This window comes from Solanum dulcamara, chromosome 6 (genome assembly GCF_947179165.1).
Source record: "Solanum dulcamara chromosome 6, daSolDulc1.2, whole genome shotgun sequence".
In the NCBI taxonomy this organism is placed as follows: Eukaryota; Viridiplantae; Streptophyta; class Magnoliopsida; order Solanales; family Solanaceae; genus Solanum; species Solanum dulcamara.
This window is the reverse complement of record NC_077242.1, coordinates 13,586,902-13,610,170: the sequence shown is the minus strand read 5'-3', so window position 1 is coordinate 13,610,170 and position 23,269 is coordinate 13,586,902. Positions and strand designations below refer to the sequence as shown.

General features: G+C 32.0%; 2 protein-coding genes across 3 annotated transcripts; one reads left to right on the top strand and one right to left on the bottom strand.

The window, feature by feature from the left end:
- Positions 1 to 1,074: 1,074 nt before the first annotated feature.
- Positions 1,075 to 3,639, bottom strand: LOC129892719 (uncharacterized). The gene is made up of 7 exons (XM_055968290.1): positions 3,364 to 3,639; positions 2,468 to 2,908; positions 2,135 to 2,383; positions 1,929 to 2,039; positions 1,715 to 1,783; positions 1,504 to 1,614; positions 1,075 to 1,428 (listed from the first exon to the last, which is right to left on the bottom strand). The coding sequence occupies exons 1-7, from the start codon at positions 3,637 to 3,639 to the stop codon at positions 1,075 to 1,077; spliced, it is 1,611 nt and encodes a 536-aa protein (XP_055824265.1).
- Positions 3,640 to 14,786: 11,147 nt separating this feature from the next.
- On the top strand, positions 14,787 to 21,586 carry LOC129892497 (uncharacterized). 2 transcript variants are annotated; one of them, XM_055968077.1, is made up of 9 exons: positions 14,787 to 14,995; positions 17,401 to 17,565; positions 18,277 to 18,365; positions 18,446 to 18,584; positions 20,390 to 20,464; positions 20,540 to 20,661; positions 20,756 to 20,831; positions 20,957 to 21,016; positions 21,111 to 21,586. In XM_055968077.1, exons 2-9 carry the CDS (start codon positions 17,452 to 17,454, stop codon positions 21,237 to 21,239), a joined length of 804 nt encoding a protein of 267 aa, XP_055824052.1. In that variant the 5' UTR covers positions 14,787 to 14,995; positions 17,401 to 17,451; the 3' UTR covers positions 21,240 to 21,586. The 2 variants fall into 2 exon arrangements, with proteins under 2 accessions (XP_055824052.1, XP_055824053.1); XM_055968078.1 differs by lacking the exon at positions 14,787 to 14,995 and adding an exon at positions 15,012 to 15,264.
- The last annotated feature ends 1,683 nt before the right edge of the window (positions 21,587 to 23,269 follow it).

The following is a 23,269-nucleotide window of genomic DNA, read 5'->3' as shown; positions in this document are numbered from 1 at the left end:
TTGCGCAATTCCTTCAATAGACTCAACTGCAAATGGGTGATGTGGTTCAAGCATGTTACCGGTTGATTTGTCCTTGTATGAATCAAGAGACGACCAATCAGTACGTTTGTTGTTATCAAAGAAATCACTGTCTTGCAGGTATGTTGGTAGCATTACTGCTATCTTTTGGATCTCTAGGGAATGGTTGCTACTTCTTTGTCTAGGCGATGAATCATACACATGTATCAACCTCTCTTTCAACACAACTACCACAAGAACCCAATGAAAATCCCTGTCGCAGTTTACTGGAATGTATACCTCATCTACCAAATGCCAGGGCAAACCGGCTGGTATTGAAAAACCTCTTATTATGTTCTTCACGAATCTCTCGTGATGAGTTGTAACGGTGGCCCTTGCCATATATTCTTGTGTAGAAATGTTAGGTGGAAGGTGATAGTAGCGTGTGTGTGCATATTCGATGTAAATTTTGAAAATGCAGTTTGTCGTTGTGTATCGATACTGATTGTTCAACTGCATCTTCGATTTCTTCCGAAGTTAGTAAAATATTACATCGATATGCTGCACATTTTAAGAAATTATTAGTTATATAACAACTAGCATCATGTATCAGATTATGTATGTATCAAATACATTAATCTGTATGTATCAGGTAGTAAGTATGAGTTGTATCATATTATTTATGATGAAATTTTTACCTTATCATTCCAGCATCTGTTCGGCTGTGACATTAGGTAGAATCAGTTCTTATCTTTAGGAAATGCCACTACAAAGTCCATTTTTTCAAAGCCAAATGAAGAACACTTAGATCTGTAATGATCCTCCTTCGAATTCCTGAATGGAAGCTTGTCGTTTAATAACATAACAAATATAATACACAACTTGTATGGGTATAAGTTGAATATATCATACTTACTTGTTGCCATGTGATTTTAGTAGTCCTTTATCTATCCATTGAGAGTAGTCTGTGACAAGCTCGGATAGGGGATGATAGCATATACCAAAACCTTCAAAAGGGTGTGTCTGATGCATAACAGCTGACAAAATTTTCTTTCCCTTTTCACTCGACCCAAAGTTTCAAAGATACGGCGACTGTAAGATCTTCGAAGGAATCCTGCTTCTTTGAAATGGTGTCTTCACATCGTCAGACAATACATTGGCTTTTGATGGAAGAGTGGTTGGTAGCTGGCTATTGCGTAATAGACATTCATCCTGAACTTGCTCATGAGTAACAGCTGTCAATGGCATGGCTGGTAATGGAAGTCCGTATATTAGAGCATCTATCACATCTAGAGTTTTGGTCGAAAATGGTGCTAAAGTATTGGATTTCGATATGCTTGGTTTGATTTTTTCTTTTTCAATCTCCTCAACTTGCTCTTCTACTTTGTCAATTTTATCATCGGCTACTCTTCCATATTTCTTTCCAGTGTTCTACATGTAATGTATAACGTCATTAAAAAACTTAATAATGTTGACTTTATCTCAATAATGTATCTGATACATTACCTGTAATGTATCAGAATCAGCAATAAGCTGATCAGTATTTGCTTTTTGTGGTTCCATTTGGTATGCTGATATATCCTTCAATTGTGGTATAAAAATTAATGTTTTCGGTTCCTACAAATGTTAAAAAAACAATTACTTAATAAAAAGCTGCGGATATCATACATTATCTTAAAAAACCAATTACTTAATAAAAAATCTGCTGATATCATACACCATCTGCTACAATGTTATATTGTGATACATCATTCACCTTTTGTATCTTGACGGATGGTTCATCTTCCTGGAAACATAATAACATTTACTTATGATATATATGTACTAAATATCTAGATATATATATATTTAAAAAGGTTGAGCTTATACAATATATATATATATATATATATATCATCAAATTGTTCATCAATTTGTTTCTGATACATTACCTTTAATGTATCAGAATAAACTTGCTGATCAAATAATTCTGGAACATCTGCTGAAATGTTTTGTTCTGATATATTATCCATCTGTTTTATCATGGTGGATGGTTCAGGTCCCTGAAAACATAATAACATTTACATTCGATACATGACAATAAAAAGTATCTAGAAGTTTAAAAGCATAAATATCAAATATTACATGATGTATGTACCTTAATATCTTCCTGGACATTAGATTGGTAATTTTGTTGGAGTGGGTCAGATTTATTTGCAAAATTGTGCACCTCCAATCCAGTAGGTGCTTCTTGTTGTTCAACCACATGGAATGTTTGATCAAAATCATCTGTTTTAACTTGAGATAATGTGCCAGTCATTCGGTTCGCCATACCGTCGATGGCTTTCAAAAGATCAATGTGATTTGAATCAATTTTATTCTCCAAATGCTTGAACTTTCGGTCAACCTTGATACATGTATATGAAAAATCAGAATGTATCACCTAATTAAAAGTATATTGTATGTGATACATCTTAAAGTAATAACTTACGTATCTCTTTAGAGACTTATTTATGGACTTCTTCAATGCTTTGAATTGCATATGAATAATTTGATCCGAATGACCGGAAGATTCACCTCCTACAGCTGACTTCGCCCCTGGTATATTTTCAGAAGAAACAGGCTTTTCTGATTCATTTAGTGGTATAAAATCCTTGTGCATGTTGGCTATTTCTACTTGAATTGGCTTTTTAGCAAGGGAAGTCTTCATTCTTTTGGAAGGAGGTAGAGAAGATGTATCAGCGACATGACTGAATCTTTTTAATAATTCTGTGGGTGGTGTTGTTGAAAAGTCCTCAAATCCGGGGACTTCATGAGGTTTTCTGAAATTGACCCTGGCAGCCGATGTTGAAGCTTCAGGTTTCTGTTGGCTGCCATGAATGACAATAGATTCCATTTCATGTTGAGATTGGACAATGTTGAAGCATGAATACTGCAAAAAATATTGATTGATTGTCAGAAAACAATTGAATAATTGATACATGTTAATGCTGATACATAAACATGATGTATCAGAAACATTAATCCTTCATACATGAGAAACTGATAGAAAAATAACATTATCTGATACATAAATGCAGATGTATCATGAGATGTAATTCTAGATACATTATAATTTGATATATAAGATAGAGTTTTCATGAGCTGTAAATACTGATAAATGAGTTTCTAGTACATACAATTATATGTATCAGAAAGGTTATATAAAGTATATGTATCAGATACATTATATCTTGATACATTTATATCCTGATACATAAATATATGAGCTGATACATCTACTTTATGAATCAAATTACAATGTATCAAGGTCATGAATATATAATGTATCTTAGATGTTATGTATAATGAATCAGTGCATAAACGAATAATATTCAAAGCATGTACCTCACTGAAGATGGTAGATATGAAGGTCTCAAATTTTGGCTTCACGGCGACAACACACCAGTTAAGAATTCTGGGAATTTTATTACCCACTCTTACAGCAATTTCAGAGGGAACTTGAGATGCACATTCATATATCCAAACATTCAGAGTGTATGGCATGTCGCCTAGATGATACATTTGTTTGGCATTTGAAAACTCCTGACACATTCCTTTTATCAATTTTGAAAATGCTATTTTCCCCCATGGATATTGCTCATACCTACCATCTTCTACCATCTTAAAATCATCAACAGATATAGGTGCATTACCTAGTTGAGAAAAAATAAAAGTGTGGATAAAATAGAGAATGGCCATCTGAACAACGTCTTCGTTTGTTTTCTATCCTCCAACTAGAAAACGCTCAACAAAACGAGCTTTGTTGACCCCATTTTTGGCACCAGGAAAATATAAAAACAATAATCTACTTGTTTGGTCATTAGAATACCAAAAATCATTGATATTACCGGTACATCGCAAACCAGTAATGATGGCAAAATCATTTATTGTAAATCATAGTATATTACCCTGCACATGACGAATGTGCAATTCTTCTATAATGTTTTGGTCTACCTCAAGAAGTAAGAGGCATTTGATGATTTGCCTTTGAAAATTGCAGTTTGGCATATCTAAGTAGTGACCAAATATGGATTGCCTAAATAACTTTATACCTTCTTCACCTATTGATGATTCAAAATCATCAAGAAAATTAGCCCTATATGCCGTTCCGAATCTTAATGGATGGGACGGAATCTTCTTGATGACGTATTTCATTCTCTGTATTGACATGAAAATGGTTAAATACAACTTGAACTTTATACATAAATACGATGTATCATATGCATTAAAATATCTGATGCATGAGATGAGATTCTGATACATACAGAAGATGTATCAGAAACAGTTATATATTATATTCTGATACATAAATGTAGATGTATCAGATTCATTAAAACTTAAAACATCAAAAAATGATACTTACACATGATGTATCAGAAATAGTAAATCTCCAAAAAATTGCATTTGAAAAAGATATTATGTATCTGATACATAAATGTAGATGTATCAGAATCATTAAAATTTGAAATAACAGATACTGAGACTTAAAGATGATGTATTAGAAATCGTAAATCTCAAAAAATTGCATTTGAAACAGACATTATGTATCTGATACATAAATGTAGATGTATCAGAATCATTAAAACTTGAAATAACAGAAACGGAGACTTAAACATGATGTATCAGAAATAGTAAATCTCAAAAAATTGCATTTGAAAAAGATATTATGTATCTGATACATAAATGATATGTATAAGCTTCATTAAAACTTGAAACAACATAAAATGACACTTAAACATGATGTATCAGAAATAGTAAATCTCCAAAAAATTGCATTTGAAAAAGACATTATGTATCTGATACATAAATGTATATATATCAGAATCATTAAAACTTAAAACAACAGAAACTGACACTTAAACATGATGTATCAGAAATAGTAAATCTCCAAAAAAATTCCTTTTAAAAAGACATTATGTATCTGACACATAAATGATATGTATCAGAATCATTAAAACATTCATAAAATTTTCATTCTAAAACAAAAAGCTTAATTGAACCCATACCTTTGGGAGATTAGAGCGTGTTGTAACCCCTTCAATCTTGTTGTCTATTTCTTTGGGTGCATGTTTAACTGTAGCTTTCGACTTCAATTTCTCACGTAGCTTATTCATCACTGCTGGATCGTTACGATGTTTGAATCTAACTTCGTTGTAACCTTTCCAAGACGAATCAGAACCAGGAGAAACAAGAATTCCTTGATTTTTATTGAATTGTTTAAGACCATGAACGGATTCCATATGTATCATTGAAGGCATGAGAAACAAAAATAGAAAGATTTACAAAAGAAAGCAAATGATAAAAATTTAAAAGATTTTTCAAAGATTTTCAGAAGAAATCAAAATATACAAATTTTAGGAGAAATCAGATTGAATAAGGATGAAGTGAAATTCCATATAAGGAAAGATTAAAATATATCTTAGTTGGAACCTTGAAATTGATTAACGGTTGAAGAATATAAATTAACTAGAACAAATTAGGGCAAAGATGAAGGAAGAGGCGGATGTATCAGTGAGGTATAGAGAGAGAAAGGAAGAAGAGGGAATTTGGAAATTTTTTGGTGTAGAAGGGAATAAAAGTAAATATAGCATCATATTATGTGTAAAAGGGTAATTTTCCCTATTGAAAATGGCATCTTCATGCCTATGAAACACAAGGTATCTATACAAAGTTAATACAATTTATGACACACACACACACACACACACACACACACACATATATATATATATATATATATATATATATATATATATATTAGTTCAACTTAAGTTAATACATCTATTTGTTTCTGTATTTTAATTTCAGTTTGAGAATATAGTGGCAAATGAAGATGAGGTATCTAAATTCAGGCTTCCTGAACCTAGTGATTACCATTCTGAAATCTTGAAATTGGAGCCAAAGGGATCAAAGCATAGTCTAGATATGTTGACCAGGGAGGTTATGGAGTTGAGAAAAGAACTTGTAAAGGTATAAGCTAACTTGGATTTAGGCTTTATCTTTTTCAAAATTATTATTCTAATATTTGTGTTATATTTGATTATATTCACAAAGCTCTTGAAGAGAAGATAGACTTACAATCTATTCAAATGAAAGAATTTGTGATGAATTCCAACAAACAATTATTGAAGAATATTTTTTTGTTATTTGCTAAGAGAGACATCAATAGTTCTTTTACTCAAAAAGCCAGGAAATCATTTAACAAAAAGGCTGGCGAGACATTTTCGGGTGGATTAGACTTCAATGGAGGTTCTTTTATGTTTTTAATACATCTATATTATCTTGATTTGCTTGCTGACAGGGAGTTAACTAGTAGTTTATTTACTGTTTAGATTTTTTACTTATCTAAGTTGTAGTTTAAGCTTGAATTTTTTATTCACATATTTTTCTTGTAATATATTTTAATTACACACAACATTTTCTTCTTGTGTTGATGCATCAATACATGTGTCCAGAGGGCATGACACCCAAGTTGTAGAATCAACTCAGCATAAAAAATCTCAAGTGTTTAAAGCTTCCGTTAAATTTGCTACTGTTGAAAATTCTGAAAGCAAAATTGGTAATGAAGGGTTTAATACAAATATAATACACATTTCATATACTTTCATTTAACGTTTTTTAAATTGTTCATGTTATGTACAGATGAAGATGTTGCAGGAATTGCTATTAAACAAGTTTTATCTGAGGTTGTTGCTGATATAAATGGTATTATTTTTATTTTGAAAGTTCAAATAAACTTTTTTGATCTATAATTACTCTACCTGCTCCTCCCTTAGTGCATTACCAAAAGATTTATTTTGTATATAGGAGAAGAAGTTGCTGATCATAATTCAGTTGAGGCGCAACCTAATAGTAGTGCAGCTAACAAATGTGAACTAAATTGTGGTACGTCTACTGATGTCGATGTGACAAAGGGTTGTCAAAAAACTCTTCAAACGGTTGATGACTTTATGTCGTGTGTTGAAGATCTTTCCCAAATCCGTAAGGCAGAAGCACCATATCTAAGAAAGAAAGCCACTGTTGAGGAAAACAAAAAGAAAAAGGCAGCCAGTGTTGAGAAAAATAAAAAGAAAAAGAAAGTCACTGTTGATGAAAAAAAAAGTGACACCAAAGAAGCGTGCAAAAAAAACAAAATCTAGGAAAGTCAATTAAATATCCTTATATACAACATTTTGAATCTGGAGGGACTTTATGTGTAACATGTTAAATATTTGAGATAAAACATCCCTTTTCACTTGTAATCGGAGTAGATGAATCTGATTTGATAAATTCATTCATTTCGTGGCTTTATACGGGTACAAAAAAGAGGTAATTTATTTATGTTTGTTGTTGTATATGACAATTTTTTTAGTGTAAATGAGTTAACTAACTAAAATTTTTATTTTTTATACTTTAAAGGGGAAAGAAATCGTACCCAGATGTTGTTGATGTCCTCGAGCCAGCATTTGAATTAGGTGTTTTCAATGAACAAGCAAAAGAATGATTTTTCAAATTGGCACATTTTGGTCAAGCATGGAATGATAAGGTTAGTTATGTAAACTCCAGTTGAACACCATCATTTTTCTAAATCAACTTCTTCTCCTATTTTTCTGTACAAGCTTTAAAAGCTCATTGAATTAACACTTTTGCAGCATCTTGACGTTATTTTTTATTATATTAGAAAGAAGGAAAAGTATGAAACCAACAATAATGTTCGATTTACAATTATTGATTGTCTATTCAAGACAAAGATTGCTCAATCTTATTTTCAACTTTATGAAGCTCATGAAAATAAGAAGAAATTTGGAATCAAAACTTCTGATGCTATTGCTGAGTATATATGCAGACACAATTTGTTGGCAAGCACCCCATAAGACAAAGTTGATTATGTTCTATTTCCAGTAAATATTAAAGAGGGTTATCATTGGATTTTTATTGTGTTTGATATTATTGAAAGGTCTTTGAAGGTGTATGATTCATTTTCGGCTAGAGGGGGGGTGAATTTTCTGACTCAAAACGCTGTTGGCATGATTTCATCGATTTTACCACACTATTAGAGTGTGGTCAAGTTCTATGATAAGCATCCTGAATTGAAGGCATCACCTAAATACAATGGAAAAAATGAGTTTGAGCTCATTGAATCTAAGTTCATAACTGAAGGAATTTCTAGACAACAAGAAGATTCATTGTAAGTTTAATTATTTATCAAATAAATACTATCTTTTGTATTGGTCTTATTAAACTCAATAGTATTTTTACAATAATTTTATATTTTAAATTTTGTAGGGGTTGTGGAGTTTTTGTGGATGTATTTGCGGAGTTAGTGAACAATGACCAGGATATTGCAAATCAACAACTAAGTGCAGTCAGTCTCCGAAAGAGGTTTGGAGCTCTACTATGAGAATATGCAGTGAAGAAGCAAAAGAGTAACCTTCAAAGAGAAGACGAAAGACCACATAAATAAAGAAATGAGTTATATTAGTTAAAATATCTATGAAAACTATATTTTCTAAAAACAGTTTATAGCTGATGTATTAGTTAGGTTTTGAAGATTATTTTGTGCTATCTTTTTTTAAGATTATTTTTGTTCATGTAAAATACACTTTTAATATAGCTTTTTATTCATGTAAAATATATCTTTTTTTATAATGTAATACATAGCTACGTTAATGCTAAAGTGTTTCAGTAGTGTTATTAAACTGAAACCTGCATTATGAATTAGTATTGACAACGCCTTCAGTGTTCTATAGACCACAAAAATGAAACTTGAAGTAAAAATAAATTAAACTTGAATGAAAAATGAATTACATATATATTAAAGTTGAATTAGAAGAGAATTCGACATGAATAAAAAGTGTAGCTAATGAAAAAGTAATTAGTCTTGAACTAAAATTATTATATACACATTAAACTTGAATTAGAATAGAATTAGACACGGATGAAAAATGTAGCTATTGAAAAAGCCTTGAGTAATCCATAGAACACAAAAATGAATTACATACACAATAAAGTTGAATTAGAAGAGAATTAGACACGAATGAATCCTCCAGTAATCCATAGAACACAAAAATAAATTAGACTTGACTAAAAATGAATTACATAGACACTAAAGTTGAATTAGAAAAGAATTAGACACGAATGAAAATTGTAGTCAATGAAAAAACATTCAGTGATCTATAGACCACAAAAAATGAATTAAACTTGAACTAAAAAATGAATTCTTGTAGCAAACTAATGACCTAAAACAAACAGAGTTTACTCTTTATTTCAAATGTCATTCTTTATTCTTAATCCAAAATCCTAACATTCTTGCAAGTCTTTCTATTGTGACCTTGTTGTCCCCAATTGCTGCATGTTATTTTTGATTTTTTGAATCCATTTTCTCTCAATTGCATGTGTTTTTTATATTTTGGCCTCCGAGGAGGTCTCTTTCAAAGTAGTGGAAGTACAACCTCTTCAAGAACGTGTGTTGGTATATTTCAGGTGTTTTCATCTAGGAGGGGATTCAAGTAAAATTGGTATGTCAACAATAAATTCTCTCTTGTATAGTAATCAGAGCAATATTTTTCATAACCAATGTGTTTTGTTGTTAAAATAGCCAAAGCATGTAGACATGACAGCTCATCCAATTAAAATCTCCCACATGTGCATGTACGTTGTTGAAGACATACCATGAATCGTGTAATACCATTAAGTACTGTATACACATATTCATTTGTCTCCCTAACCTATGAAAAATAAGAAGAAATATAAGCAAGAGAGATGTTACATGTGAATCAGAAGAAAAAATATTAGCAAAAAGAAATTTACAAATACCATACACTTAATTTCTCCGATGCAATTTTGTTACGTTGTAGAATTTTTTCATATTTTTTTCCAAGGTAAAATCCTAAAAATATTGCCTTTGACATGTTATTGTTATTCCATTTTTGAACAAGTTGTCTCATGAATTCTAGGATGTGCAAGACTATAAGAACTTTGGCATGTCTTGTTCTTGAATTGACTAATTCTGCAATGTTTGATGTCATCATCCAAGTCCTATTTACCTGAGCATGAACACTTGACCATTTGTTGTATCCAATGTTCAACAAGTAGTCTTTAATCCTCTTATCTATATTCTCTACAATTGCCATATGTTGATTAAACTCTACTGTGGTGTATGTTTTTGTCATAGAGTAGAACAATTCTGTTACCTTTTGCTGACTCTTTCTGAAGTTTTTCATTATGTTTTGCAACAAGTGTCATATACATGCAAAATAAGGTATTTCATCATAGAAAGTTGAAGTTGCCTTAATAATGCTTGCATACCTATCTGAAATGATACACATCTTTGATCTTTGAACAAATACCTCTCTGAATTATTCAAAAAACCACCTCCAAGATGCATCATTCTCTGAATCAATAATGACATAAGCAAGCGACAGTATACTCCCTGCATTAGGTATAATGTTTAATACATTTTTAATACATTTTTGTTTCATGCATAATACACTTTTAATACATAGTGCAGACTTTTAATACAAATTAGAATTTTATTTATAGAAGCATTAGTATTGTATTCGAAAAGTCTCACCTGCTGCATCTAAGGTATTAGCTATTAACATTGTCCCTTTGTATGCTCCTTTTAGAAAAGTTCCATCAACAACTACAATTGGTCTACAATACTCCCATCCTTTTATCGATATAAATAGAGCTACAAATGCATAGAGAAAATGGTCATCCTCTGATTTGTGCAAGCTTATATAAGAATCAGGGTAAGTTGCCTCTAGTATGTGAAAGTAACTTAGCAACTTTGCATATGATTGAGTTGGATCACCTCAGACTAATTCAAGAGATTTTTCTTTAGCTCTCCAAGCTTGCATATATGTGAGTCGCACACCATATTCCTGTAACATGTCATTTTGTATATCTCTTGGTGTGTAGTTGGCATCTGGATCAATACATTTGACAATAATAATACTCCCAACAACTGTCTTTGTTGCTTGTCTTTTCAAAAATGAATTATGTAGCAACAAACACGTGTGTTCGCTTTCAAATCTCTAATAGCGAACATTTGAGATTTATTCACGCTTGAAGTGCGTAAATTCCAATTATAATTTTCTCCGAGGCATTGTATTGAATAGTTATTGAAAAAAATTATTAATAGACAATCAATAGTATAAACTAATTTGAATTTGAGTCTTACCATATTGAGCTTGATCTCAATGTCTTGAATTCGAAGTATTTAAGAATTGAATGTCTTTTAGTGCACTGGTAAGGACATATTTATTTTTCTAAACTTGATATTTCTCAAAAAAAGATTGACTGGGGTTAATAATGATGCCCGATTGTATTTCTTCTTCCTTATCAACTTTCTCACATAATCCAAAGCCAATTAACTCTAGCGCATCACCGATACCACTAAATGCATTAGAAAAGTATGAATTGTGTGTAATCCTCATGTCTTCTAAAGTGTCTGAACATTATAGTGGAATTAAGGTGGAATCACTCTCCAAGTTGATCGATTCAGTTGTTGTGACACATAAAGGATATTTTGACATATCTCTATGTTCCCTTTTGGTTTCAATATACACTTTTACTCCCATATCATTATGAATTTGAATTGGAGGAGACCTTTCATCAATCTTATATCTAATTTCAACTTTACTTGTTAATGTGTCTATTGACAATTGAGCAGCAATCACAGAAACGAGGCTAGCAAATATTGAATCGATATTTATCAACACACCATCTGCCAAGTAATTAATATACTTGTTGCTAGAATCCCATCAGCCATTGAAGTAAAGCAGCACAGCCAGATTAGCCATGTTTTTCTCCTACATATTTTTTTATTGAATTAGAAGAGAATTAGAGAATTAAACAAGAAATGAAACATGTAGCTAATAAAACCATCCTTCAGTGATCTATAGGCCATTAAAATAATTAAACTTGAATAATAAATGTATTACACACACATTAAACTTGAATTAAAAGAGACTAGATACGAATAAAATCTGTACTAATGAAACCAACCTTCAGTGATCTGTAGGTTACATAAATGAATTAAACTTGAACAACAAAGGTATTACACACATATTAAACTTGAATTAGAAGAGAATTAGACACGAATGAAATATGTAGCTAACAAAACCAACCTTGTGATCTGTAGGCCACAAAAATAAATTAAACTTGAACAACAAACATATTACATACACATTAAATTTGAATTAGAAGAGAATTAGACATAAATGAAATTTGTATCTAATGAAACAAACCTTCAGTGATCTGTAGGCCAAAAAAAATGAATTAAACTTGAACAAAAACTGTATTACACACACATTAAACAAGTAGACAAGTAATTGTGATAAACGTAGAAACAAAATTAAATTTTCATATTGAATCACAACTGAATACAAATCGTGTATCGCTAATGAATTAGGTATGCAATCTAATTCAAACCTTCAAACAATTGAACATTCAACCATTCAAACCTTTAAGTAATCACAGATCACTACTCAGAAATCACAATTCTTCAACTGATTCAAATTTGCATTCACCTAAATTTTGCCATTCTTCTGCAATAACCACCGAATACACATCACTTAATTCCAAAATTGGAGTACAAATGTTGTAGAAAATCGTGGTTGAGAAGCTATGAAGCTAAGTATTGTCCTAATTTTGGAGAAAATTATGGGTGAGAAGATTGGAGAGTATTAGTGTAGCAAATTTGGAGAGAAACAGGGGAAGAGAAAATAGCGGGTGAGAGTTTTAGAAGAATAAACACGTACTTAATTTAATCCAAACAATTTGCTATATATGATTAAAATAATTATGTTGCTCTATGTGGTAAATATTTTTTGAATATTGTACATTTTGGTGATTTACCCTTGTTTTTTTAGTCTTTTGTTTCTTTTGCTCTATTTTGAGTTAGGGCCTATTTGGGCCAAGACATTGTACACATTTGTTAGAATTTTTTTCTTCTAATAAAGGGCTAGAGCCCACTTTTGATTAAAAAAAATTGATGAAGGATTTTTTTAAATAAAGAAGTGAAGTGTAAAATTCTAATGACGTGACAACAATGATTGAACTATGCTGACCAATCTGCATAGAAAGCTAAAAGGAGTGAGTTATGAATTTGTGAATTATAGAAAGAGAAGTAGAAAAAAAATCGATGAAGGGTGACTAATAGTGAAGATTTTGCGAGGAAAAATCGAAACATAAATAACAGAGGATCGTTTCATAGGACGTAAAAGAATTGTGTTGAATAAGTTGTAAAAGAATTGTGTTGAATAAGTTGTATAAGTAATGTTGGTATTTGGGATAATGCATAAGTACTCCTTATCTATAATCGAAATCTTAATGGCATATCTTAACTTAACTAGGATCATATTACCCCCGCCTCTTCGAACTCATTTTTTTTGCATTTTCGTGTACCTTTTGTGCTGAAGTGACACCTTCAACTAAGTAAGTTGGTTGTGTTTGTACACACGCCTGCCACATCATAAATATATATTTTTTGTTTTTTAAAAAATAATTTAAAAACTTGATTTTAAAAATAAATAAATAAGTTTTAATTCTTTTTAAATCTTCTTATTTTATTTATCTTGTATTTAAATTAAGTTAATACACACAATTCCTTTTTTAAAAAAATCCTTGTATTTGAACCTTTTTTTTTACCTTCATTCATTCTTTTCTCTTTGATTTTATTTACTCTTTTTATTTTCTTTGTCTTTCCTTTGATTTGATTTCAAATTTAATTATAAATGTCTTGTATTTAAAATAATTTATTTCAAATGGATATCAAAATAAGTGAAGAAAATCAAATTAAACATAAAAAATTAAAATGTTAAAATTAAAGGATACTTTTTGATTATTTTTTTAAAAATACACGTAATTTTTTTAAAATAATTAAAAGTGAAAAGATAAAAAATTACTAAAAGAAAAAAATTAAAAGTTTAAAGTGAGGAAGAAATTAAAATAAATATTTTACATAGAAAGAAATGAATATATATATATATATATATATCCCGGTGCACTAAAGCTCCCGCTATGCGCAGGGTCCGGGGAAGGGCCCGACCACAAGGATCTATTGTACGCAGCTTTACCTTGCATTTCTGCCTGAGGCTGTTTTTAGGCTTGAACCCGTGACCTCCTGATCACATGACAACAACTTTACCAGTTACTTCAAGGCTTCCCTTCATATATATATATATATGAAAAATTATGTGTACTAACTAATTATAAAGTTATCAATTTAAAAAGGACATATGTCCAATAATTTCACTCATCACTTGCATTCAAGAGAGTGTGCACATTTTTTTATGTCACTTCAGCTTTTAGGATGTGTTTATTCCATTATAAAATAGTTGGGGTGGGGATAGGAAAAGTAATAGGACCCTAATTAAATTAAGATGTATCGCTAGAATTTCGGTCATAGCTTTAGGAGTACTTATGCATTATCCCATTTGTTATACTGATTAGTTATATTAAAATTATTTTTTATGCATTATTTGATTTAATTATTAAAAATAATACTCATTACATAATTTCTATTTTTTTTAATTTATAAAAATAGTCTCCAATGATATGCAACAGGTTTTGAGGCATACAATTATGTCTTTAATCATGTATTAGTTATAGATTGAATTTGATACTGTTAATTATACACAAATTATTATTATTATTTTATTCAAAATAAGGTATTAATAAATGATTTGTGTAATGTAATAGAATAGTACATTTGGAAATAAAATAAATACTTAACCAAATTTAGTAAGGTCCAATTTCAAGAATCACCTGATGCCAAGTGGGAAGGATAGGTAGATTCTAGAAAAAATGATAGACAATAGGGCAGCAACGTGTCGTCCAAGTCTCAGATTCTTCCCCTTTCTCTTTGGATTTCTGTGAAAAGAAAAAAAGAAAAAAGAGCAAAGAATAGTAAGTAGTACATGTATAAGGAATCCACAAACAAACAAGTTTAACTTGATAAAAAGGCGATTCATTCTTCTTTTTGTTGTGGGTAAGTCAAAACTAGCTCCTTTTTCTATCAATTCTTGGTTTTACTTCTCTATGTGAAGAAAGATTGAATTTTTAATCTGTTTTTGTTTTTATCTTCCAACAATAAACACTTAATGAGTCTCAGAGAGATTGGAGAGAGGGAAACGAAAAAGAAAGAAAAAACAATCCCTTTAGGTTTAATATTTGTCCAACAACTTGTTATTTGTTGAATTCTTGGTACCCTTCATGGCTTTGGTGCTTTTTCCTCTTACTGTTAAGTTTAGAAGAGAAGTAAGTGTTTGTTTGATTGTTGATGAGTTTTAAGATTACAAGTGCTGATAGCTATAAGCTGCAAAATTTATGTAGCTAAAGAGGCTGTTTTGCCCCTTATACATTGTTTGGATAGTTGTTTCATATCCTTTCATAATGTATTGTATTGTATATTTGTTGTGTTGTATTGTATTGTTTTGATAAATACATAGAACGTTGGATAGATTGTATTGTTTCTCATCGTTACATGATGTTGAACATCAGGGAAAGATGGTCAGATAGTTGTGATTGTCAAAAGGCATCCCTTTGTTGTTGTTTCCTCTTATGGTTAAGTTTAGAAAATATATAACATAAAATAAATTGTTTGATTGTTGCTGAATTTTATCGCACTAGATTACATAGTTTTAATGCCCATGAGTTGCATGATTAAAAGAGCCGCTGTCTACAATCTGTAAAATCGTTATGATAGTTCTAATTCTCTGATTTTCAAATGGCAGGCATCCTTTCTTTTCTCCTGCAAATTCTGTTTTTTCGTTATGTTTCTGTTTTCTGTATTTTGATAGAGGAATGTCTAACCATCTATTGATCCTAATGCATTTTGGGCAGGTCTCGAATAAGATCTTAGGAATGTAAATTGTATTTAGTTTGGTTTATCATATAATTAATTGGCAGATTCTACTTTTGCATTTTCACGATTTAATGTGTCTTTTGTATTGTTCTAATTGAAACAAGTAAAAAGAATGGATACAAGAGTCTTTGTGTTATTTGAACTGCCTTATCGTAAAGTTAAGTTGTTATAAAGGGTGCGGCACATCTTTATATTTTACTGCAATATGTTTCTTCACGTGCGGCTCTACTTATTTTTCATTCCCGAGCATGTGAACATACATGATGTCTTGATAAAAAAACTTAACTGGAACCTTGATGAATAATATGAATCAAGAGACAGAACGAAAACGGGAAATCTAGAAGAGAAAGGGACTCTTAGGTGTTCACATCTTTTCCTCTGTGCTGTTGCTTATTTAGATTGAGTTCCGGATTTTGCCCCCCCTTACACTATCTTTTTATGCCTTCCCTTACTGATTTTTTCCTTATGCATTCTTTCCACCATTAATTTTTTCCCATTAGGGGTGCATTTAGTGTGAAGGAAGATGTTTTCCGTGGATGTTTTATACTGAAAACTAAAATCTTGGACCAATTTCTAGTGTTTGATTAGGTACAAAATAGGTTGACATATGAGAATCCTAAAAGGTGTAGCATAACATGAGGGTGGTATCTTCGTGAAATTTTTTGAGTAATGAAGGCTGGCAATGACATATAAATACTGATTGAAGCAACTGATATGGTGTGAGTGTTGAGTACTCGTAAAGGAAATTGATTCTCTCATAAATGAAAGAAGTCAATTTCCGAAAAACATACCTCGAAGAAAACATTTCAGCCGTTCAAAGTAACCAAACACTTTTTTTATCATAGGGAACACACTTCTAGGTTTAACATAAGTCAAGCCAAAAAATCGGCAAGCATTGCTAATTGGTTGGTTACCGAATTTAACCTAAAATGCTGAGAAATTAAAAAATTGTAGGAAGCCATTTCAAGTAATTTTGAGTGATTGGTCACATTTTTCCTTATGCTTTTGATACGGAAGTACGGAACTACTGCATCAAGTAGAAATATCAACTGATGTGCATGATTCCATAAAAATGCTTTTGGTTAAGGAAAGAGATCTCAACAAGATAGTCCAGAAGCAACTATCAATTATGATCAAATTGTATTGATTGTACCTCTCTAAAACCAACTGTATAGACATAGTTTCTTTTCTATATTACCTTATTCCTCAAAGTTTGTACCAGAGCTCTCGAAATCTGTAATATATTCGAAAGCCCTGAAGATTTACAGTTGAAATGTTGTCTAGCATCTACATCTGGTTTAAACTCATGCAATTTTTTGAGTTTCTAGTCAGAGATAGAAAAGTATCTATGGATAAGTTAAAACTGCTTATGGTGTCTTCATGGGAGTGATTGTCATGTGAGACCACCTATGCCATGCCAAGTTGCCAACTCTGACATACAATCTTTGCTTTTGCACTTGAAGCTGATAACTAGCATATTTATGAGGTTCATGTAGTTGATGTTTAATCTTTTCATTCATTATTTTCAGGAGAAATAAAGTACAGAAAATAGTCAGTTTATATTGAGTACAACAACTATAATGGAAATCAACGCTTATCAAACTCGCGCTGAGCTGCTTCTTCGAAGCTACATGCTTTCAGACTCTTTCATTGTCTATTGTTCTGTTATTGGTGGCATTTTCGCTTGCAAGCTGGTATGACTAGTTCCTTACTATAATGACTTCTTCAAGATGAGGGCCCTCATCAAATCTTAATTTCTAATGGAGTCGTATTTTGCATTTCTGTGCTTGACTTTGATGTATAATCATGTGCTCAATTTATTTATTTTTAATTCAATTACCCAGACAATGTCTGAGTGGTGTTGTATTAGCAAAAGGGGCCTCAATACAACACAGCTTAGTAGTTACTTGGTGATTCCATCACCCAAAACCAGAAGGCCTAACAATACACCTACCTTCTGTTGTTCTCTATTTATACAAAAAATTAAGCTTCCAAAAAAATTAGCTTTGTCAAATCTAGTACTAATACTAGACATCTGACATTTGTCTAGCTGACCCTTAGTCTCTCCTGGAAGTTGTTGGAAGGTATGGATCATCAAATTTTGATCATTGCTTGAAGCTAGCTTAGCAAGAAATATGCTACTTGGTTTCCCTCTCTGTAGCAATGATTGATTTGTATTCCAGCCCTCTTTTTGTAGTTAATGATGTTGTCCACAATTTGCTCAAGCTTCAGGTTTGAAGTGTCTTCCTTTGTCACCATAGTGGCTACTAACGTAGAGTCAAGTTCTAAAGTGAAATTAATATGTCCATTAAGGAATCACCATTACTGTGCTCAATCCTCTTCAGGATATGTATACTTTACCGTTTTGTATAACTAGCTGTTTCTTAAATATCTGTATGTTTCAGGTATATGATCTTAGCCAGATATTCACCTCTATTTACTTTAAGCGTTATGCTGGGCTCTCAAAATCCCAACAAGTTGAATGGAATAACCGGTAATTAGTCATCCTTTTCTCCTCATTTTTACTATTCTTTGTCATGGTCAAGTAAATATAAAGCTTCACTTATGGTGTAGGTCCATATCTACAGTTCATGCAATATTCATTACAGCCATGTCACTATACTTGGCATTCTGGTCTGATCTTTTCTCTGATGATCAGTTGTCTGGCCTTGTCATTATGCGGAGTTCCACTTTATCAACCTCTGTCTTGGGGGTGAGCGCTTTATTATCCATTCATGTTCTTGTGTACCTGTCACTATTGGTTGCGTAGATGATAAGGGAGCTGTAAAAATGGCGACTAATTGATATTATGTTTATTGGCAGAAATAAGGAAATATATAATCTCAAGTTGAGTTCAACTTGGTTGCATTAGTGTATTTAACTTTGGTTGCTAAGCCTTTTTGAGCTTCACTGAGCTGTGATATAGTTAAAGTTATCCATCCATACTTCTGTTACAACAACGACGACAACAACAACATACCCATTGAAATTCCACAAGTGGGGTTTGGAGAGGGTTAGTGCATGCAGACCTTACCACTACCTCGTGGAGGTAGAGAGGTTGTTTCCGAAAGATCCTCGGCTCAAGTGAAATATTTTAGTTAAGGGGGGAATTTCGAGAAATGAACTCGGGACCTTTGCACCCTAAGAGAGAATCATACTGCAATGTAGGGTAATCTCTTACATTGCTGAAATTTCTAATAGTTCTAGTCAGCGTCCTTTCTAAAACACACATTACTGGAGATTGTCATATTTGGTTCAATTCTCACTTACATGGTTTTCTTGACAAGTAGGTTGTCAAAGGTTTAAAGAGGTAATTTGGCTGTTTTTGTATCTACTTCACAACAAAGCTCCTTTGCTATTGCATGTTCACCTTTCTGATCTAACACCAGAAACGGTGGCTAGGGATCATCTTCTCAATAGGATAGGAAGAACCTAGGCTTTTGTTCATTGTCAAATGAACTGTCCAGCTGGGGATCCTTGCATCCTCTCCCTTGTTTGTCATCCTCATCTAATTACTTCTCTTTAACGGATGAGGCACTTATGCCAGTGAAAGTAATTCTTCATCGTGTTTTTATCTATTTTCTGGTCAAATTACTTCTTTTGTGTTGTCATATGAGTCTCACATCAGAATCACCTAGAACCCGTGGTTTAGATCAGCATGTTATTTGTTTTTCCCTTCAGTGATTTTACATACAAAGAAAAGAGAAAAGACAAGTTAGTTGGTCGAAGAATTAACAAAAGTAGAAAACCATTAGCATCAATGAGTTGAATCCTTGACCACATGCTTTTTTCTTTATTTCAGAGGTTCAAATAGTGGAAAGTTATTATGCATACTCCAAGGACCAGTGTACATGTCATAATCTTTTGTTAGTGAAAAACAGTAGCCGCCATAAACTTGTTGGACTGAAAAATAACCAAACTGATTCTGTATTCTAATGTATTCTGGTTATGAGTGTGAATTGCCAAAACTATATTAGCAGGGGCCATAGCAGATTCTCTGTGGCAGTTGTGGTCTAATCATGGCATCATAAATATTCTTTTATTTTCTCTTCTGTCAGTAGTATAATTGCAACACTAATCCAGTGCCTTGTTTTCATCTCATTCAGATTCTGGGGATGAATAGATTTTCTTTCCAGCCTTTTTTGTTGATGTAGTTGTCCTAGTGTGTCATACATAAACTGCTTGATGAGGTATCTTTCAAACTGATTAGAATCATAAAGCCAGTTATTACATGGAATCGGGCAGACATCTTTGGGTACCAAACCTGTTTGAGAAACGTAATAGGTTCAGATAGAACATTTAGGTGAGGTGTAAAGCTGATGCCGTAGACTGTTTCAAAGATGCAATTCATCAAAGAATGTTAATATCGAAACTAATTCTGTATCTTTCTTCATTTTTATATGTTTTAAAACTTTGTAAAATATAATTCCTTGTAACTTAACTTATTTTCATCGCCATTTATGTGTTCTCTACCGGCGCTTGTTTCTTTTGTAATCAGTTTTGTTATCTTCTTAATAGGTTTCTGTGGGATATTTTCTCACTGATCTTGCTATGATCCTTTGGTTTTATCCTTCTTTAGGTGGAATGGAATATGTAAGTGCTTCTTGTTTTCCTTCAATTTTATTTAGACTTGGTTTGGTGATTGACATATTCTTCATGCTTGTGCAGCTGGTTCATCACCTTCTCTCTTTGGTAGCAGTGACATACGCAATGTTGACTGGTGAGGGGCAGCTTTATGTGTGCATGGTTTTACTTTCTGAGGCAACAACCCCGGGGATCAACTTGAGATGGTACCAATAGAAATATCAAACCACACCCTTGCGTTTTTACGAGTTATCTTTCCCCACATTCCATTTTCTTGATCGACCCTTTATGTCTGCATAGGTATCTTGATGTAGCTGGATTAAAAAAGTCGAAAGCATACCTCATAAATGGTTTCATGATGGTGTTTACTTGGCTGGTATGTAAAGTATTTGATATCGCCCATCTTTATGCTGTCATGACCGAGTAGACTTCTTATCAAGTTTTTGTTCTGTTTCTTTTCTATCCTTGATGAAATGTTAAATCATAGATGGTTACTTGCAGGTTGCCAGAATTTTGTTATTCATTTACTTGTTCAACCACATCTACGTCCACCACGATCAGGTATATTCTTAATAATAAATGAAGACATACTAACAAATGTGTTCAAGAAAATTGATTAATTGTGTGCTTTTGTTTGTGTTTTTGATTGAAACAGGTTAATCAGGTGTCTTCCTTTGGGATTGTCTTGGTATGTGTTGCGCCATTGGTACTTGCTGTGATGAACTTGGTTTGGTTCTGGAAGATTGTGAAAGGACTTAAGAAGACTTTAGCAAAGAGGCACTGAAGTTTGGATCAAATTAAATTCACCCCCATCACATATTCAAATGCTTATTTGTTTATTTATTTAAAAAAAAACTATACCCTGGGGAAAAACTTCTAGTAGCTACATGAGAAAAGGAAAAAAAAAAAAAAGGATACATCAAGAATTGACTTGCTGTTCTCAACAAGAAAAGAAAAGTTCAATAGAAATATTCTCCTAGCTAGTGTAGTCTGATTTATATGTTCTCCACATTTTTATTTTTATTTAAACGCGGGGTTTGGTCTGAAGTCTGAACCCCTACCTTGTAAATTAAAACTCAACAGATGAATACATTTAGCAAGGGATATAATACCAATCTAGACAAATCTGAAGAGCGCCTTATATGTCCTCCACATGTTTTCACATATTGGATGAATAAAACTCTTATTAATCCTCACTTTGATACAAGGCCACATTCTTTCTGAAAGGATTTACACATAGGCAAATTGGCAAAGTATCTAAAATTCTCATCAAACATGTAAAGCTAGCTAGCCTCCTTCCTACATTGTTCGATTTTGTATAATTTGAGGGCATTTTATATGCACTAGTTCACTCTCAAGTCTCAAAGTAGGAAGCTGATAAGGGAGACTATTCCTTACTGACTGCACCAATGTGTCCTAACTTTATACTCGAAATTACAATATCCTTCTAATAACCTAAACTTCTTTCGGTATTTTTCCACACCATATTGAAACTATCAATATAAATTTAATTTCTTTGACAGTAATTTTTTTTTTCATATAGACTATTTTTGAAATTATTTTCACATGTTATTTAAGGTTTCAACAAAAGAAAATTACGAAAAAAGAAAATTGAAATAAAATATCAGATTTTCATTTTTTTTGGATCAGTTCTTTTCTATTTAGAAAAAAAATATGTAGAGGAGGAAGAAACAAATAGTAAGAGTTAAATAATTAATCGACTAGAGTTTCCTTGTTCATGATGCCAGCATTATTGGTATTAGGGGTGTACATGGACCGGGTTGGTTCGGATTTTTTACAAATCAAACCAAATCATTTGTGTCGGGTTATTAAATCTATAAACCAAATCAAACCAATAAAAGTCGGGTTTTTCGATATCAATTTTTCTCGGGTTTTTCGGGTTTTTTTCGGGTTTTTCGGGTTTCTCGGGTTTTTTGGGTTTTTTGGGATTTTTTCGGATTTCTCATAGTATCTAATAAAAAGCACAGAGCAGTGCTTCTTAAAAAGAGTTCTAGTACAAAATATCAACATATAAGATGGAGGCACAACACTGTTTGAAGTTTTAACTTTATAATATAACTTTATAAGATAAGTTTTTTTTGTATATTATTTAGATGGGCTACTCAAGTCCAAATCTAAATGTAAGAAAGAAAACAAAAATTATGAAAAAATTTTAAAAAATATTTATAAATTACATTTTAATAAATATTTTTATGTATAACATAATTTAAAAGTAGTATATCTATAATCGGGTCGGTTTGAGTTCGGTTTAACTTTTTTTAGTTAAAACCAAACCAACTCTATAATGGTCGGTTTTTTTTTCAAACACCAAACCAAGTCAAACCAAACCACTAGTCGGGTTTTTTTTTCGGTTTGATTCGGTTTGTCGGTTTGGTGCGGTTTATCGGTTTGTCATGTACAGCCCTAATTGGTATCCCACATTAATGTATAAAATACTAGCTAGGGGGACTACTCTATATTAGCCTAAGGTGTCGTTTGTGTTGGGGAGGAAGCACCACAACTAAAGTTTGATATGATAATAAATAATGAAAATAAATTGGACACGAGAATTTTACGTGGAAACCCCTCAAACAGATAGAGGGGAAAAACCACGGGGTAGAAGAATTTTACTATGATAATATGGGAGTACACTGCTTTCAAATACAAGGAGAAAACAATAATTAACACTTCTCTCTTGTAAAAGGAACAACTACTAAAGAGGACACTCAAGACTACAATATTTATCTTGGTGTATAACTCTCTTTGTATTTTTACTCTCACTTTATCATAATGATTTAAATGAGGGCAAGAGGC

Bases quoted from the DNA above. Each gene is read 5' to 3' on its own strand.
- LOC129892719 (XM_055968290.1), bottom strand. From the start codon at position 3,639: ATGGTAGAAGATGGTAGGTATGAGCAATATCCATGGGGGAAAATAGCA. The intron at 2,384-2,467 runs GTAAGTTATTAC...ACATGTATCAAG, and splicing joins ATAAGTCTCTAAAGAGATAC to GTTGACCGAAAGTTCAAGCA. The intron at 1,615-1,714 runs GTATGATATCAG...TAACATTTGTAG, and splicing joins ATAACATTGTAGCAGATGGT to GAACCGAAAACATTAATTTT.
- LOC129892497 (XM_055968077.1), top strand. From the start codon at position 17,452: ATGGAAATCAACGCTTATCAAACTCGCGCTGAGCTGCTTCTTCGAAGC. The intron at 18,366-18,445 runs GTAATTAGTCAT...CTTATGGTGTAG, and splicing joins CAAGTTGAATGGAATAACCG to GTCCATATCTACAGTTCATG. The intron at 18,585-20,389 runs GTGAGCGCTTTA...TCTTCTTAATAG, and splicing joins TATCAACCTCTGTCTTGGGG to GTTTCTGTGGGATATTTTCT.